The sequence below is a fragment of the Eleutherodactylus coqui genome, chromosome 6, assembly GCF_035609145.1.
Source record: "Eleutherodactylus coqui strain aEleCoq1 chromosome 6, aEleCoq1.hap1, whole genome shotgun sequence".
Lineage (NCBI taxonomy): Eukaryota > Metazoa > Chordata > Amphibia > Anura > Eleutherodactylidae > Eleutherodactylus > Eleutherodactylus coqui.
The window spans coordinates 158604075-158623810 of record NC_089842.1 but is presented as its reverse complement, the minus strand read 5'-3'; the positions used below and the strand labels follow the sequence as shown (position 1 = coordinate 158623810).

Genomic DNA, 19736 nt, shown 5'->3' with positions numbered 1-19736 from the left:
AGGCAATGACGTTCCGGTATTATTGACAGTAGAAATAGTGTAGCCTGCACCGCCTCTTATGGGAAGGCTGGCAGATATGCAGATATGCCCTTGTGGTAATTATAACGGCTGCCATATTTTTCTTCAGCTTAATTCCATAATGGAGACAGATTCCTACTAAAATATTTTGGAACTTGACAGCAGAAGACAACTCTATTTACTGATGGTTTCATGATCCATGCATCTGGCATGTCAAACCTGACATTGTGTTTAGTATGCTGAAGTCAATTAGTTGTTTTTTTTTTTTTTTTTTTTTTTTTTTTTTTAAATCTGTTTTATTGAGGTTTTTATTTTAATACAGAAATAACAAGTTTAAATCAGTAACTGAAGACATACAGGGTATACAAATAGAATCAACATAAAACCATGACTGCGCAGCGTTCTTAACTTGGGTGGCAGAGGATCTCTCTTCATGAGAGTCACCTTGCAACAGCTAACTCTGCGCACCTGAAACCTAGAACTGCTATCCTCTTGTTTGTCGACCCTCCAGTCATTTATATAACAAACAGAGACAGACATACATAATGAACGGGAACACAAGGAAAGGTGAGAACTATTACGTAGCATCGGTGGTGTCCTGGGTGATGACAGGGGGTGACCATCAGTGGGAATGGAGGGGGGGGAGAAGGTTGGGAAGAGGAGGAGGGGAGAGCGGTCAGGAAAGAGAGGCTCTCTTTTGACCAGATGCGTGCCGAGCTATGTCCTCTTCTCAGTTAAACAAAATTCACTCTAATGTGGGGTGCGTCTCAGTTCCCTCCATGGCCCCCAAATCTGAAAGTACTCCTCCCTTGTGTTCCCGGACCAGCTGGCGAGTTCTTCTATGTTGCAAATATCGTCCACTCTCGCTAACCACTGAGAAACTGAGGGCGCTATTTTTTGGAGCCACAGGGAGGGAATTAAAGCTTTAGCCGCATCGATCATGAAGGCCAAGAGTTTGTTCTTTCTTGGATGAAACGCTGGAGACGGCTTCCATAGGAAGATTATCTCCGGGGTTAAGACGAGAGCAGGGGCGATTTTCCTCATTGTCTCCTCCACCTCCCTCCAAAAGGGTGTCAACACCGAGCAATCCCACCAGATATGGAGATAGGAGCCCGGATCCCCATCGCATCTCCAGCATCTCTCGTGTGGCGCCAGTTTGTACGCGTAGAGCCATTGAGGTGTTTTATACCATCTAACGAGGAGTTTGTAATGGCATTCTTGGGCTAAAACACACTGAGAGAGGCCGAAGGATGAGTTTAGAATTAAGTGTGTGTCGCTTAATGACAGAGTAATGCCCAGCTCCTTTTCCCACGAAAGTAGAAAAGCAGGTTTGGATGGGTACGTTTTAATGATAAATTGTTTACGGATCTGCGATAATTTCCTCCGTTTTGGGTTTTGTTCCATCAGCGCTTTTTCAAGGGGCGTCTGGGGTCTGCTTGATGGAAATTTCTTGAAAAATTCCCCAAACATCCTCTCGACCGAGGCCAATTGCAGGAAGGAGAATTTATGTTGTGGGATTAAGGTTTTAAGTGCTTCAGCGGGACCTAAGTGCGCTAGCACTTGCAAGTCACTTATTTTGAGCGCGTTGCACCTATCCCATATTGCTCTGGTAGCTGAGTCAAGAGGTATGTCTAGGAGCCTCGGGAGAAGGCCAAGTGGGGCAAGTGTGGGCGGCTCAGGGATCAATTCCTCCTTCAGATCAGCCCAAGTCTCGCAAGGACCCTTAATCAGGGGGTTGAAATTTTTGGCTCTGCACCTAGTTTTTGAGGGGACCCAGAGATCCTCTATGAATGCATCGCCACTTGCGTATTTAGCCAGCGAGACAAAGAGCTGGTCCTTTATTGGGTGGACCATATCCATCCAGTATCCCATAAGTGAAGCCCTGTAGAACTCCCGGACGTCCGGTAGGCCAATGCCGCCCTCCATCCTCCCCCTAGTCATCAAACCATAGGCTAGCCTCGGTCTCCTCTGCCTCCAGACATACCCAGAGAACGCCCTACGGAGCGCTATGAAGAAGCTCGACGGCAGGAGGATAGGGAGCATCCTAATTTTATATGTGATTATAGGTAAAATGTAAGTTTTTAGGATGTTCTTTCTCCCAAACCACGAGATGCGGGGAATATCATATAGCTTCAGGAGGTTTTTAATCTGATCTAATAAAGGGGGGAAGTTAGCAGCGTATAGCTTATTGAGGTCTCCAGTGATCTTAACCCCCAGAAAGTCTATTGAGGAGTTCGCCCATGTGAAGGGTGAGTTTTCTTTTAATTTTCTGATTTGGTTCCTCGGTGTAGACACATTTAGGACCGTAGACTTCCCGTAGTTGATTTTGAAGTTAGAAATTAGACCGAAACTTTTAAGCAGATCAATCAACCTGGGGAGGCCTTCCTCTGGGTTGGACACCAGAAAAACTATATCGTCCGCGAAGGCGGTAGTGTAGAGGGAATGGTGTTCCCATGCGATTCCTGTGATGATCGGATCGTGTCGTACTAATTGGAGAAGGGGTTCTAGTGCTAAGACGAATAACGTGGGAGACAGAGGGCAGCCCTGGCGAGTTCCATTCTTAATGTCGAAGGGAGCGGATAGAATTTCGTTAATTTTGAGTCTGGCGTGGGGGGCTGCGTACAAAGAGAAGACAGCAGAGACAAAGGCCGGGGGAAAATTGAAGCGGTCCAGGACCTCCCTCATATAGGCCCAGTCGACGCGGTCGAACGCCTTTTCGGCGTCAGTTCCCACCAGAACCAATGGGATGCGGTGTTTTTGGGCTAAGCGTATCGCATGAAGTAACCTGCGGCAATTGTCTCTGCCCTCCCTCCCCCGCACAAAACCCGCCTGCTCCTCATTGACTAGAAGGGGAACCAGACTATCCATTCTTTTTGCGAGAATTTTCGCCCACAGTTTAATATCGAAGTTAATCAAAGAGATTGGGCGATAATTACCACATATCTCCGGGTCCTTATCCTGTTTGTGGATTAAGGTGATATGTGCTTCAGCCGCTTGTTTGGGCAGACTAGCACCGTTTAATAAAGCGTTGAAGAATTCAGTGAGTTTGGGGGTCAGGACAGAGCCAAAGGCTTTATAGTATGGGAGGTTCAGGCCATCCGGACCCGGGCTCTTATTTTGAGGGCTAGAAGCGAGAAGCTGTTCTACTTCTGTTTGTGTTACAGGTGTTAATAGCGAGGCTACTTGCGTGTCGTCTAGTTTCGGAAGTTGCGCGCTGCGGAGGGCGGACACAGTCAACTTTTTTATATCTAGTCCCTCAGGGTGGGGGGTATCATGTTTAATGTCATACAGACGGGAGTAGTATCTTTGGAACGCGTCGGCGATGTCTTCCGAGGAGGTCACCCGCGAGCCTGTGTGAGACTTTATGGATTTGATGAAGTTTTTTGCGCGTGCTTTCTTTATTAGGGCAGTCATAAGTTTACTCCCTTTATTGCCTTGGGCATATACTGTGTGTTTGAAGTAAAGTTGTTTCCTAATGAATTTTGACTCCAGAATTTGTTTAAGCTCCTTCCTTAGATTGGTCAGTTCATCCAATATAGTTTTAGTTTGAGATAATTTAGCCTGCAGTTCTAATGTCGCGATTCTATTTAGTTTGGCGTCTATTGTTTTTTGTTGAAGTTTTTTTGTTTTGGTGCCAAGCGCTATCAAGAGACCTCTTGTGAAGGCCTTGTGGGCCTCCCACACTACCGGGACCTCCGGGCCCCCCTCCCCATTTAATACAAAATACTCTTCGATGAGTTTAGAGAGGCGTTCTCTTTCTTCAATCGGGTCTAGTAGTGAGGCGTTCAGGCGCCATCTCCACTCTCTTGGCTTGGGATGCGATAGACGCAAATCCAAGTGGGTCGGGGCGTGATCGGAGATAGTGATAATATCTATCTTAGCTCCTACCACGGAGGTCATAAGGTCGGAGGATACGAAAACGTAGTCCAGCCTCTGATATGATTTGTGAACGTGAGAGTAGAAGGTATAATCCTTCGTAGAAGGATTCAGGGTACGCCACCCGTCCACCAAGCCAAGGTCTTGGAGCGCCCGCACCAACCTCTTGAGTTTTAGTTGAGAGATATGCGATCTACCCGTTGAGGAGTCAATCAGAGGGTTGAGTGCTACATTCATGTCCCCTCCCAGGATCAGGTGGCCTTCCATGAAGTGACGCAACGTTGTCAGTTGTTTGACTAGCCAGGGGATTTGGTCCGCGTTTGGGGCATAAAGATTAGCTATGGTCATTTTTGTATTGTTGACTAGCCCCTTCAAGAAGAGGACTCTGCCCTCTCCGTCTCTATATTCGGAGGCGCAGGAGAAGTTAAGGGACTTGTGGAGATATGTTGACACCCCCTTGGAGGACGAGGACGGGTGAGCGCAATGGAAGCTCTGCTCAAAGTGTCTGCCCGGCAGGGTTAGACACTTCGTCTTCTTGAAATGCGTTTCCTGCAAAAGGAGAATTTTTGTGCCATACCTCTTGGCCAACAGAGATATGTTATGCCTCTTCATCGGAGAGTTAAGGCCCTTCACATTAAAGGAGGTGACTCGTAGATCATCCATCGTGCGGAGGGTGGTTAGGCTTCCCCAGGGAGAGAATCCCAGTCGGGACTTTCTGCTAGAATATAAAGGTAAAGTTACAGTAATTCAGGACTAGAGCTCAGGCCCACCGTAACAGAGTGCGCCTTAGTTAGTTGTTGAGAGGGGGGGAGGGTGTAAGGTGGGTGTTAGGTGGTTGGGAAGAACACTAGGAGAGGAGAGGAGGGCGAGGGTAGCAGGGTTTACACAAGAGGGTGGGGATACACAGCTGAACGCTCCTGAAAGAGTGAGAACAACAATAATATATAGCAGGTTGGAGCGGTTCTTCTAAGTTGTTAGTAACAATGAATAGGGTCCGGGCTACTCTTTCCTAGTAAGGGAATTGTGAACAAAGAAAAACGAGCACCGCACCAAGACAGTCAGCCGTAGGGCTTGAGATGAACCGGCTCGGCGGGTTGCCCCTCGGGACTTAAAAAGTGGGGTGTGTAGACAGTGAGAACATTTATGCAAGAATACGGTTGAAAATAGAACACTAAATAACTTATGAGCAGTAACCCAAAAAAAACTAATAACAGGCGACAGGATGTCCAGCAGGATCCCGTCGCTTATGCGGTACAGATAAGGCTCTGTGATGGACCACATAGGGGTGACAGGCACAATATCTGTCCCCTGCACTCGGCTGTATGCTCGCCAAGTGTAAGGTGGTACGACGTGATCAAATCACAGAGCCCCTGAACTTAGGCGGGATATCGTCCATCAGGTGTAATACAGGAATCCAAAGGAACAAAGTCCCAATTCAGGTGCAGTCTCCTGAGACTTCCTCTCGAGCCTTTTTCTTTTTCCCCCTTGGGGATTTTGTGTTTGCAATCGGTTGCCATTTATCCGGGGGGTCCAGGCGAGGCAGATTAGGAAAATCGGGGATCGGCAGCCAGCAAGGTAGGCTTATAGGCTCCATTTCGAGGATCTGCCAGCAGCTCTGTAGGTCCTCTGGAGAGCGGATGTTTAGCTTACGTCCCTTGTGGTTGATACCAATCCCAAATGGAAAAAGCCATGCATACTTAATATTATTTGCCCTTAAAGCATCCAGAAGGGGGCGTAGCAGGCGGCGTTTTGCGAGAGTGGATGGTGCCAAGTCCTGGAATAGTTGAATTGGGGAGTCCGCATAGGAGAGGTCTTTGTGGTCTCTTGCTGCTCTCAGGATTGCTATCGCATCTGGGAAGTTCAACAGCTTACAAACAATGTCTCTTGGGGGTTCAGAAGGCGAAGGCGGAGGCCTCAAGGCTCTGTGAATGCGTTCTATGGAGATGCCGTCTGCTCTTTCGGCACCTAGGATCAGAGAGAAAATCTCCCCGGCGATTTTAGGGAGCGCCTCTGCGGCCCAGGATTCCGGGAGGCCCTTTATGCGTATATTATTACGTCTGTTTCTATTTTCGATATCCTCCTGCATAATAAGGGCTTTGTTGAGGTGGGCATGGTGCTCAGCTAGGACTTTCTCCATGTCGAGAGCATGTGCTGTGATGGTGGCAGAGGAGGACTCTAGGTCATCTACTCTTCTACCAAGCTGCCTCATTTCTTCTTTAATTTCTCCTAACTCCATAAGAACAGGCTTCATAGTAGAGGTCATGAGTTCTCTCATAAAGGACTTTGAGATGCCCTCGCCTTCTTCCCCCTCTGAATCCCCCCCGTCCTCTCTCTCCATACTGGCTGCCCTGCTGGATGCTTGAGAGGGTGTTAACTTAACTGTGTCGTACAGAGACCTTGTGTTGCGCTCCTTCAAGTAACGCTGCATATCGACTTGCCCCTTGTTTGAGCGGGGGGTGCCTTGAGGGTCACTGCTTTTTTCTTTACTTGTCTTCCCCATTTTGATATCAAAATTGCTATTAGAAGTCCCGATAGGTGCCGCCGAGACGGTACTATATTTTAGCACATCATTTCTCCTGTAGGGAGCCTCACTCCCTGGGTAGACTGTGAGGAACTGTGGGTGTTTCTGACCGAGTTAGCCCCTGCGTGGCCCTCCTGTGAGGTGTCTCTGTCAGGACCCTTCCTCTGGGCCCTTATGAACTCTTCTGGAACCCCCGTCTAAAATTGTATACGGGGAACGAAGGGAGGGGAAGGCCCGCGGCGTGTGAAGCAGCTTGTGGTTCCCTTGTAAAGAGTCCCTGTCAGGGCTTCCCTTCTGGACCCTTTTGAGCTCTTCTGGGGCCCCCTTCAAAAATTGTACACGGGTGCAGAAAAAAAAGAAGGGGGGGGTCCACTGTATGTGGTGCAGCTTGCGGCTTCTGGCCGGGTTATGCCAGGTATAGTTCCTCGGTTTGTCCCCAGTCTGGTGGCTTTTAAGTGAATGTCTGCAAAGTTATATTCTGATGAAGGGGGGGGGGGGAGGGGGGTCCACCTCCCTGAGGCGCTGTATACTGTACTCCGGGTCTGAGCCGGTTAATGAGCCGGTTAATGGGCGCTCACTGTTCGTGCGCCTTTCTTATTGCAGGTGGGGGGCCCCGCTGATAGAAAAGAGGGGGAGGAATCTTCCTCTTAACTTCCCAGGTGCCGGGGTGCTTAATGTGCCAGCCCTCTCTACTTATGGTTGTAGAGTGTTCTCCGGTGGGGGAGGGGGGGAGGGGGGGCCGCTGCGGTGCGGGTTGTCTCGCTGGTGACGGAGCTGACAGTTGGGCCCCTCGGGTGGCGTCCCACGCTCTCCCCGCGCAGGCCTGCGTTGTAAGAGCACCGGGAGCTTAAACTCTGGGGCGGCTTGAACTAAGATGGCGCCGGGCAGCCGAACTTCCGGTCCGCGCCCTGCCGAGAAGCGCGCGCCGGCTCTCTAACCGGAGCGCTCGGATGCAGCTCCGTTCTGATGGCGTCCCGTTCGTGCTTCCTCTCCCCCTCTGACCTTATGCCAGTCCGCGTTGTTGTCCAGGACCGGTATGCACTCCCGAGCGGTGATGAAGGAGGCGCTCCACTTCCGGTCCGCGCCGGCAGTCCACTCCAGGGCCCGGCTTCAGTGCAGGAGGTAGGCCCCGCTCCGCGACTTGGTGTGATTCGTCCGGAGCTTCTCCCTGTCAAGCTCTAGCTTGTGAGGCAGCAAAGGCTGATGTTGAGCGGGATAAGATGGCCCAGAGGCGCCCGCAGGGGAGATAATTCGTCTCTCTCTGCAGGAGCACTGACACCATGCGACCACTCTCTCGGCAAGCTAGGCTCCGCCCTCAATTAGTTGTTTTGTCGAATTGCTTATATTGTTCACTTTTAATGACTCTGGAATAAGATATGTGACTTTTTTCTTTTCCTTCTTTTCTATGATCTTGAACACCCACTGGCATACTTTTGCAGAAGGTAAGTGTGGGTGTTACTGAACTTGTTAATTAATCGGGTTGTCCCACGAAAAATATTGTTAAATCTAGCCCATAATTATAAACCTTTTTGTATTTACACTTATTTAATAAAATATTTCTAACCTCAGGTATTGCAGGACTAATATCAGAATAGCGCCACCTGCTGTTTCTATTGAAGAGCTTTCTGTGTCCACTCCACCTCTATAAATGTTGCAAGGCAGTCACTCATGCCAAGTCTTCCTTCTCTGCAGTAATCCTCTCTCATAACTTCCTCCAACATCTCTTCTGATATCAGAAAAGATGCAGCAATTTCAGAAGCAGCCGTTCACCACACCTAAGATCCCTCCACATACCCAGTGGAGCAGAGAGAAGCTAGACTGAGCAGGTGGGACAATTGCTGAGTTGGACACAGAATGAAGCCAGTAGGTGGCGCTATTCTAACATTAGTCCTGGAATATCTGTGCTTCTTTTTTTTAATAAGCATAAATACAAAAAATATTCAGAATTGTGAACTGGATGTAACGATGGACAATATATTCTTCTAAGGGTATGCTCACACAGCGGAATCCAATGCAAAATTTTCCAGCTTTGTTTAAAACCACTGCAGAAATCTGCAGCTAAGAGCAGCTTCAGACGACCGTATATCGGCTGGGTATTCACCCCGGCCGATATACGGTGTCTCTCTCCGCAGGGGGAGGAGGCTGGAAGAGCCGGGAGCAGTGCTCTGAGCTCCCGCCCCCTCTCTGCCTCCTCTCCGCACCTCTGCACTATTTGCAATGAGAGGAGGTGGGACGGAGCGGGGTTAAGTTCTGGGAATTCGTTCCGCCCCATCCCACCTCCTCTCATTGCAAATAGTGCAGAGGGGGTGGAGAGTTGGCGGAGAGGGGGCGGGAGCTCAGAGCACTGCTCCTGGCTCTTCCAGCCTCCTCCCCCTGCAGAGAGGGACGCCGTATATCGGCCAGTGTGAATACGCGGCCTGAATAAGCCCTGACCCACATATTTCTGCCACGGACCTGCACGAGGATTTAGCCCTTGGGAATGGGCAAAATCTGCATGCAGAATCTCCAGTATAGATCTGCATTAAGAAGTGGCATATTTTTTTGTTTTTTTTTTCTTTTTGTTCCATTCAAATGAATTGGACATAGATTTTTGCACAAAATTCACACCATAATCCACTGTGTATGTATACGTCAGGGTCATAGTGACTATTCCATTATAAATTTTGGCTGCCATCACCAGATATTACCAGGCATCTGTTATTTATATAGGAGGTGAAAATAACTTGGCTGAGAATTAGACTTCACAAAAGAGGACTAAGACTAGGTCTAGTGTAATGGAAAAAGTTCACTGCTAGTCTGCAACAAAATATACACAAGTCCTATGCAGATTTTAGCCCTATGTACTGAGAAGGGTAAAAATCCACGGCCAAAATGGACATGCTGCACATTTAAAAATCTGCGCCACAGCTCAATTTCCATAAAGAAATTTTCCACTGCGAGTGGTTGAAATTATTATTATTTTTTTTCCTTTGTTACTTTTAGGTAGGACATTGCAACTTTATTCACACAATCTAGTTGGTCTTTTTGAGCAAGCCAAAAAGCCTGGACTGGCTGGCCATATCCAAACCCATCGCTTTCCGGATAGAATATTACCGAGGTAAAGAGAACAGCAATTTGAAAATTTTTTTTTCTCCTTTTCCTCTCTTGCTCACCTTCTCCTATTTGTGCAATACATTCCAACTATGAGGAAACAGAAGGAGTAAATCTAGATTATTGAACATATATCGTAATGGATGAATACGTAAAGGGCTTAACATTGCTAAAATATCTTTTTTCAGGAAGTTTGCCCTCACTACAAAGATCCCAGACACAAAGGGTTGCCACAAGTGCTGTATTGGTGAGTATGCCCAACTAACTAATAGGGAACAAGAATTGGCGAAGGACCTTTTCATGCAAATCAACCTTTTTATGGCTGAATGTAAAGGATGAGGAAAAACCCTTGGCATCTGTGTTTAATGTTTGTTAAAGGGCATCAAACTGCTAAGTAATTATAATGTCAACAGCTTTCCATGCAACAGAATCGATCATCAGATTATATCATGTGATACATTCACTTAGCAAGAAAAGATACAAAATGCTTTGTTTTTCCTTGCCTTTTTCTTGAAAAAATACACTGTTGACAAAAGTATTGAGACCCCCACCAATCCTGTGCTGTCAGGTGAAGGGGATATGCAATGTGGTGGTTTCTGCTGGAAACGACTAGGGCCATTAGTTATAGTGAGGTCTTCCCTCAACACCAATGGAACAGAGACCTTGTAGACAATGCGGCATGATCTGCCTTGTGACAGTATTTTGGTACAGCTCCATTTCTCCACCAACATGAATGAGCACCGTGTCCTACAGCTCACAGTGCTGAGGCTTGGTTTGAGGAGCAGAACGTCTGCAAAATTTAATTGGTCAGGCCAAAGTCCGAATCTCAATCCCATCAAGCATCTTTGGGATGAACTAGAACGCTGTATCCATGCACGTCCACTATACCCCACATCGTAATTTGAAGCTCCCCTCAAGGCATAGAGGCAAATCCGTCCACCCATCTATCAGCATTTGGTTACTGCGGTTATTGAGGCCAAAGGCGGCCTAATACCATATTGAAAATGTTGAATAAAATCAAATTACATCACCTTCTATGTGTGTCCCAATACTTTTTGTCAACATAGCGTATAATCTATGTAAACCAAGATGCTGTCTGGTTTGCACAGCTCCTTTCATGTTAGAAGGGTCCCCCAATAATAAACTACTTGCAGAGTGTGTCACGGCTGGGACCTTCAGCTACATAGTTGTAATCTGTGATGGATCCCAGCAATAAATGTTCAGTATCCATACAGCGCCATCTCCAGGAGAAATAAAGTGAAGGATAAATCCATTTGAGACTCTATACCTATACCTAACCGTAGATTGTCCCTGAACGCATGTTGCAATATTTTGGGAAGCTAATTTGGGGCCATAGCGTACAAAATGTTTCCATTTACTTGCAATAAGCAGAGTTCTTGAAAATGGTCAAGAGTTGCAACTCAGAGTATATTGGAAAGTTGCAGAACTTTAATTATATAAGGATTACGTGTCATTCACATAAAACCAGAAAACGCCTTTAACTGTTACTATTGTGTCTATGGTTAGCTTAAAAATAATTTGAATGTAAAGAAGCTGATATTGGAAATATATGCTCACACAATTACTTTGTTTTTTCCCATATAGTAAGAAACCCATATACAGGACACAAGTATCTATGTGGGGCACTGCCATCTGGCATAGTGCTGTTGCAGTGGTATGAACCCATGCAGAAGTTCATGTTGATACGGGTTTGTATCTTAATGTATAAATTCAGCAGCTGCTGTTAATGTATTGCATGCAATATTATTGTGTGTGTGTGTGTGTGTGTGTTTAGTCCTAGAATCACAGAATAGTAGAGTTGGAAGGGACCTCCAGGGTCATCTGGTCCAACCCCCTGCTCAGTGTAGGATTCACTAAATCATCCCAGACAGCTATTTGTCCAGCCTTTGTTTGAACACTTCAATTGAAGGAGAACTCGCCACCTCCCATGGTAACCTGTTCCACTCATTGATCACCCTCACTGTCACAAAGTTTTTTTTCTAATATCTAATCTGTGTCTCCTCCCTTTCAGTTTCATCCCATTGCTTCTAGTCTTTCCTTGTAGAGATGAGAATACGACTGATCCCTCTGCACTGTGACAGCCCTTCAGATATTTGTAGACAGCTATTCAGTCTCAGCCTTCTTTTTTGCAAGCTAAACATTCCCAGATCCTTTAACCGTTCCTCATAGAACATGATTTTGAGACCATCTTGGTAACTCTTCTCTGAACTTGCTTCAGTTTGTCCATGTCTTTTTTAAAGTGGGGTGCCCAGAACTGGACACAGTATTTCAGATGAGGTCTGACTAAGGAAGAGTACAGGAGGATAATTACTTCACGTGATCTAGACTTTATGCCTCTCTTAATACATCCCAGAATTGTATTTGCCTTTTTGGCTGCTGCATCATATTGTTGACTCATGTTCAGTCTATGATCTATTAGTGTACCAAAGTCTTTTTCACATGTGCTGCTGCTTAGCCCAATTCCTCTCATTCTGTATGTGTGTGTGTTGTTTTTTTTTTTCATTTTTCTTCCCCAGATGTAGGACTTTGCATTTCTCCTTGTTAAATACCAATCTGTTAGTCGCTGCTCACGGTTTAAAGGGGTTGTCCCGTGCCGAAACGTTTTGGGTTTTTTTTCAACACCCCCCCACCCCCAAGAAGTATGGTATGAGATACTTTGTCAAATTCTTTACTAAAGTCAAGATATACTATATCCACCGCATTTTCCTGATCAACCCAGTCAGTGATTTTGTCATAGAAGGAAATTAAATTTGTCTGGCATGACTTGGTTAATTACTCCATTTTTATCCAAGCACTTGCATACATGCTGTTTAATAATTAGTTCAAATATCTTTCCTGGTATAGAAGTCAGGCTCACAGGCCTGTAGTTTCCTGGATCCACCTTCTTCCCTTTTTTCAATCTTTTGGGACTTCTCCTGTTCTCCAGGAATTTTCAAAGATTATGGCAAGTGGTTCAGCAATTACCTCCACTGCTTCCTAGGATGTAATTCATCTGGACCTTGAGACTTGAATTCATAGAAGTTAGCTAAGAGTTTCCTCACCATCTCTCTGCTTACAGATACGTCTGCGATCTTTTATTCCCCCAACAGCACAGGGAAGATCTGTTAATGGTACCTCTACTTTCTGAGAGAAAACAGATGCAAAATAGGAATTTAAAAGTTTGGCCTTCTCAACATCATTCTTAACAAATTCACCATTTTCATCTTGTAAGCATCCAATAGCATCTTTTCTTTTGCTTTTGACATACCCCAAAATCCTTTTGTATTGCATTTGGCCTCTGTTACAAGCCTCAATTCATTATTAGCTTTAGCTTTTCTGACACTTTCCCTACAGTTTCTGCAGGCTGCATTATATTCTTCTTTCCATTTGATAAACATATTTTTCTTTCTTTTTAACATGTGTGCAAGTTCTGTCTTCATCCATCTTGGTCTCTTTAAATGCTTCCCATTCTTCCTTCTTTTAGGGATTGTTAATGATTGTGCTTTGAGAATTTCATTTCGCAATATTTCCCAACCTTCTTGGACATTTTTGTCCTTAAGAATATCCAGCCATTGGATTCTTCCTATCCTCTTTCTGAGTTCATTAAAAACTGCCTTTCTGAAATCCAACCTTGAGGTCTGAGTCTTCTCAGGTCTTCCTCTTCTTTTTATCCAAAATTCAAGGAAAGCATGATCACTGCCTCCTAAGGCACCCTTACACCCTTACTTCCTCAACCATTTCCTCTCTGTTGGAAAGAATTAGGTCCAAGATAGCAGATCCCCTTGTTTTCTCTTCTACCTTTTGGAAGCTAAAGTTGTCAGCAAAAATTAGTTTGGTCCATTACTTTTACCTGAGAAAGATTCCCAACAAATGTCTGGATAGTTAAAATCTCCCATAATCACTATGTCATGCTTTTTTGAGAGCGTGGCCATCTGATGTAGAAAGAGTTCATCCATATCTTCTGCTTGTCCAGGTGGCCTATAGTAAATGCCTACAATGGTGTCCTTTCTGTTGTTCTCTCCTTGAATTCTTACCCAAACACTTTCTACAGAACTACCATGCTCTGAAGCTTGAATCTCTGTGGAGATTAATGTTTTTTCATAACATACAATGCAATACCACCTCCCCATTTTTAGTTCTGTTTCTTATAAATAAGTTATATCCTTCAAGCCTTGTATTCCAATCATGTGTATCATTCCACCAAGTTTCCGTGATGCCTATGACATCATATTTCTCTTTGTGTTAGGAGCTCCAATTCTCCTTGTTTGTTCCCGTGCTCTGGGCATTTGTGTAGAAACATTTTAGTTTGTGATCGGCGTCTCTTGCTCCCCTACCTTCCTTCTGAATTTTTTGTCTTTATTCTTTCTTTCCACTTCTAATAGCGAGGTTCTCGTATGTATTAATTAGCTGTATGTTTTTACCTGGGCTTTCACTTCCCTTCCCATATTGTTCTAGTTTAAAGGTCTCCTAATGAGTGAAGCAAGGCGCCCACCAAATATATGCTTACCTGTTTTTGTAAGGTGCAACCCATCTCTAGCAAGCAGCCCATCGTATAGGTTATTCACTCCATGGTTTAGAAATCCAAATCTTTGCTGACGACCCCATCAATGTAGCCAATTATTCACCTCTAGAATCCTGTTCCATCATCTTATTCCATGGCCATCCACTGAGAGGATGGATGAGAAAACCACCTGTGCTCCTAGTTACTTCACCTTCTTTCCGTCTCTGCAGATAGTTGCAAGGTCCTTTTTTTGTAGTGTCATTTGTCCCTCCATGTATTAGTAGGAATGGGTGGTGTTCTGTAGCCTATCAGACACATCTTTGATTTGTGCGCCTGGAGGACAGCACACCTCTCGTGAAGTGTCAGGTTTGCAGACAGCGGCCTCTGTTCCTCGCAATAGGGAATCCTCCACAACCACCACTCCTTTTTTTTTTTTTCTTCTTCTTCACAGCAGCACTTCTTTTTCTCCATTCAAGAGGACTGTGTGCTTACTGCACAGTTCTTTGTGGGTAGAGTCATTTCTTGCTGTACCTCTTTCTCCTCTGCTCTGTTCTTTGTGGGTAAAGTCATTTCTTGCTGTACCTCTTTCTCCTCTGCTCTATTCTTTGTGGGTAGAGTCATTTCTTGCTGTACCTCTTTCTCCTCTGCTCTATTCTTTGTGGGTAGAGTCATTTCTTGTTGTACCTCTTTCTCCTCTGCTCTGTTCTTTGTGGGTAGAGTCATTTCTTGCTGTACCTCTTTCTCCTCTGCTCTATTCTTTGTGGATAAAGTCATTTCTTGCTGTACCTCTTTCTCCTCTGCTCTATTCTTTGTGGGTAGAGTCATTTCTTGTTGTACCTCTTTCTCCTCTGCTCTGTTCTTTGTGGGTAGAGTCATTTCTTGCTGTACCTCTTTCTCCTCTGCTCTATTCTTTGTGGGTAAAGTCATTTCTTGCTGTACCTCTTTCTCCTCTGCTCTGTTCTTTGTGGGTAGAGTCATTTCTTGCTGTACCTTTCTCCTCTGCTCTGTTCTTTGTGGGTAGAGTCATTTCTTGCTGTACCTCTTTCTCCTCTGCTCTATTCTTTGTGGGTAGAGTCATTTCTTGCTGTACCTCTTTCTCCTCTGCTCTATTCTTTGTGGGTAAAGTCATTTCTTGCTGTACCTCTTTCTCCTCTGCTCTGTTCTTTGTGGGTAGAGTCATTTCTTGCTGTACCTTTCTCCTCTGCTCTGTTCTTTGTGGGTAGAGTCATTTCTTGCTGTACCTCTTTCTCCTCTGCTCTATTCTTTGTGGGTAGAGTCATTTCTTGCTGTACCTCTTTCTCCTCTGCTCTATTCTTTGTGGGTAAAGTCATTTCTTGTTGTACCTCTTTCTCCTCTGCTCTATTCTTTGTGGGTAGAGTCATTTCTTGTTGTACCTCTTTCTCCTCTGCTCTATTCTTTGTGGGTAGAGTCATTTCTTGCTGTACCTCTTTCTCCTTCTGCTCAAGAACCTGGTACTGGTTCCCGAGCAGTATGCATGCTGGACAGGGGCTTAACTAAAGGCCCAGGGGCCCTGGTGCAAAACGTGAGCTGGGGCCCCCCTCTATCTGTATCTGTACCCATACCTAAACCATGCTGCACAGAGACATAATTTGAAGCTCCTGGGCCCCAATGCAAAACCTGTAACAGGGCCCCCAACTAATGCTTTATTCATAGTACTGGGCTTCCTATATAGAGAAGAGAGGCCTTATGGGCCCCCTAAGGCTCCTGGGCCCGGGTGCAACCGCATCCCCTGCACCCTCTATAGTTACGCCCCTGGTGCTGGCTGACTCCTCATCCTCCTGCTTCTTTGGGTCACATGCTCCCATTCCTCTGCTTCTGCAGGTACACTGGTCATTTCTTTTCCTTCAACATTTTGTAATTTGTGTTGTATTTTCATGTTGCAGAAATGTTCTGAACAGGAACAGTGATACCCTTAAAGGGAACATGGCACGTCCCGCCACCACCATAAACTAAGTTATGGTGCTGTTAAGGAACATGACAGGGAGTCAGATGATGTATTTTTTTCCCCCTACCAACCAACCCTCCCAATCCTGTGGTGTCTCCCTCTGGAGTCAGCACACAAAGCAAAAATCTGACTCTTTTCAGAATCCCATACGTGCTCTCCCATAGACCTGCATGAGAGAGCACCCGCACAGTACTGTAAAATGAGTCAGATTTCTGATGCGCACGCTGGATCTTGGGAGCAAATAAATATAAAACCTTCATCACCTGACTTCTTGTTACATCCTCGAACAGCAGCATAACTTAGTTTATGGTGCTGTGGGGTCCCTTTTTAAGTACATTTATACCTAAATTACCAATGTTAATCTTATCACACACAATAAAAATTCTTTTGCTGCAACATCCGATGCCTAATAATCCAGAATTTCACAAGGCTGGAGAAAATAGAAGACCGATATAATGTAGCAGGGCTATGGTGCAATATTTGGCCTCTTAATTTTTGAGTTGAATGTGCCTATCAACCATCACTCAAGGGTGAATGTGGCTCACAAGGTATAAAAGGTTGGGCACTTTTAGGATAGACTATGAATGGTCAGCGTCTCATCCACGGGATCCCAACCAATAAGTATAGCTGTCCCTGCATTCTGTTTATTGGAGCACCTTAACCTCTTCTGACCTGACACAGCCACACATGGTAGAGCTTAGAGGGAGTGACACTGCCCCTTTGCTCTGCTGATCAGTGAGGGTCCCAGGGCTTTTGCATTGGTCATAGATTAAGGGTCTACTCTATAAAGAGTTTGTTCATTTCTTTTCCCATACACACATATCAGCCCTGTTAAGGTACTCCTTTTAATATGTAGTGTCTTCACTTTTTGTTTTCCAGCACTTTGACTTTCCCCTTCCTAATCCATTAATGGTCTTTGAAATGTTGGTAATACCAGAGCAAGAGTATCCTATGGTGTGTGTAGCTGTCAGCAAAGGTGTGGAACCCAATCAGGTCGTACAATTTGAGAACATCAACCTGAGCTCAGCTTCCTCCTGGTTTACAAAGATTGGCACAGGTAGTTTACCTAAATATTAATCATCATTTAAATTGTCATTTGGAAGTTTTCATATCATACATGCATGTTAGTAAATTGCCATGCATGATATCTAATGCTTCTGGTAGTCATAGACTCTCAATAGCACACTGAGCAATTGTTGCTTCAGAGGGAGTTGGTGAGTAAAACTATATATTTGACCAAACAAATCTGCCACTTTGCATAGTTTGCAACTCATAGAAGTATAATACAGAATGTGTTTGATCCGGTACAGCCCGCCACTAGGAGGATAAAGCAACCATTACACAACATCTCCTTGAAATCAATGGGCACATAAATTGAAAACTCATGTGCCTATTGAGATCACCAAAGTGCCCAATGAGTACCCGATGTAACTCTGGCTGTAATATCCTTCCTCTTATGTTCATTATAAAATCCGCTATCTGAAGAAGGGATGTTTTTGACATCTAATTTGTTTTTTCTCTCAGCAGAAGGTCACCAGATTGATGCCAAACATGTGACACAGCTAGAGAGGGATACTGTCCTAGTTTGCCTTGACCGTAAGTCTTGAAACTTTCCCAGAATGACCGACTGAAGTCATCAGATATATTAGTGATTGTATAAGCATTACCACACCGTATGCACGTTACATGACTGCTGTGTTTTACTTCTATATCAGATTATGTAAAGATAGTCAACCTTCATGGAAAACTTAAATCCAGCAAAAAGCTGGCCTCTGAACTGAGCTTCACCTTTCAGATAGAGTCCGTAGGTGAGTGTTATAGATGGATTGGTCAATACATTAGTGGCACAACTAAACAGCGTTCTAATAAACCTTTGTATATTTCTCCCAGTCTGCCTGCAGGACAGTGTTTTAGCTTTCTGGAAACATGGTATGCAGGGAAAAAACTTTAAATCCAATGAGGTGAGGATATTTATTTTCGATCGTTTGTGGTATTGTAGATTTTGGCATATATCATGTTTATCCACTTATTTCTGTTGCTTATATGGAGCCAACCTATTCCGCAGCACTATACAGATTGTTGTCATTCATATCATGTTATTGGTGGGATAAGTAACAGGTACGAGTCGTTATGGATATGACCTTGCCAAATATGTATAACTCTTTCTATTTTAAATTTTTTTTCATCTTCTGTATGGCTTAACCCCCATGCAACATTGACCATACATGTATGACGCATGTGCTCAGGGACAGCAGTGTTAAGGAGCTGAGCCCACTCTATATGGGACAGGTGCCAGCTGTTTAAAACAGCTGATGCTCACAGTTTGCACCCTCAGGTGCTGCCGTAACATTTCAGCAACAGTAGGGAAGCATTTTTTGTGTTTTTTTTTATTTTTTAATATGCAATTGTTTGATAGCTTTCATATTGCACTGCAGTTTTTGTAGTACAATGTATTATACTTGCTGGTTACTATTAATAGGTAAGTATTGTATACTTAAATGCACTACAGGACCTACTAGGCTTCCATACATGGTAGACATGGGGGCCACTGTTAGACATTCGGCCTTTATACCAACCCAACAGAGCACCATAAGGGGGGACAGTTGCTGATGAGGTTGCAGAGGGAAACCCCTCTATATTATACGCCATAGATGCTGGCTTCCATTGAAGTCAATGGAAGCTGTTCGATCCGCGGCCTATCCGCATTGACGATTATGGACGGGCCGTGAATTGGATAGCTTCTATTGAGTTCAATGGAAGCCGACCATGCAGGAATTGCAGGAAAATAGAGCTTGCTGTGGGTTTTTTTTCCCATCCTCAAGCGGAAACCACAATTGGTTTCCACTTGTGTGCATGAAGAATCTTGTTTCCATAGCATGCTATGGAGGGTTATTGTTGCGGAGGCTGAGAGTCACAGCTTCTGCAGCAGGCTACACTCTTAAGTCCTATATATATAATATATATACACACACACACACACGGTGGGGGGGGGAAAGTATTTAGTCAGATACCAATTGTACTAGTTCTCCCACTTAAAAAGATGAGAGAGGTTGGTAATTGACATCATAGCTAGACCTCAACTATGAGATACAACATGAGAAAGCCTATCCAGAAAATCACATTGTCTGATTTTTAACTAATTTATTTGCTAATTATGGTGGAAAATAAGTATTTGGTCAATAACAGAAGTTCATCTCAATACTTTGTTATATATCCTTTATAGGCAACGACAGAGGTCAAACATTTTCTGTAAGTCCTCACAAGGTTGGCACACACTGTTGCTGGTATGTTGGCCCATTCCTCCATGCAGATCTCCTCAAGAGCAGTGATGTTTTGGGGCTGTCGCTGGGCAACACGGACTTTCAACTCCCTCCAAAGGTTTTCTATAGGGTTGAGATCTGGAGACTGGCTAGGCCACTCCAGGACCTTGAAATGCTTCGTTGCCTTGGCGGTGTGCTTGGGATCATTGTCATGCTCAAAGACCCAGCCATGTTTCATCTTCAGTGCCCTTGCTAATGGAAGGAGGTTTGCACTCAAAATCTCATGATACATGGCCCCATTCATTCTTTCATGTATACGGATCAGTAGCCTGATCCTTTTGCAGAGAAACAGCCCCAAAGCATGATGTTGCCACCCCTATGCTTCACAGTAGGTATGGTGTTCTTTGGATGCAACTCGGCATTCTTTCTCATCCAAACACGACGAGTTGTGTTTCTGCCAAACAGTTCTACTTTGGTTTCATCTGACCATATGATATTCTCCCA

The 19736-nt window shown here is 44.8% G+C and overlaps 1 protein-coding gene across 1 annotated transcript in view; it reads left to right on the top strand.

The window, feature by feature from the left end:
- The window catches only part of MAP4K5 (mitogen-activated protein kinase kinase kinase kinase 5), a 111259-nt gene that overhangs the window by 82956 nt on the left and 8567 nt on the right, over positions 1 to 19736 (top strand). The window contains exons 23-30 of the mRNA XM_066608074.1: positions 7855 to 7861; positions 9402 to 9512; positions 9694 to 9752; positions 11111 to 11214; positions 16852 to 17029; positions 17497 to 17568; positions 17688 to 17780; positions 17863 to 17933. Coding sequence (XP_066464171.1) covers positions 7855 to 7861; positions 9402 to 9512; positions 9694 to 9752; positions 11111 to 11214; positions 16852 to 17029; positions 17497 to 17568; positions 17688 to 17780; positions 17863 to 17933 — 695 coding nt within the window. The remainder of the gene's footprint in view (positions 1 to 7854; positions 7862 to 9401; positions 9513 to 9693; positions 9753 to 11110; positions 11215 to 16851; positions 17030 to 17496; positions 17569 to 17687; positions 17781 to 17862; positions 17934 to 19736) is intronic.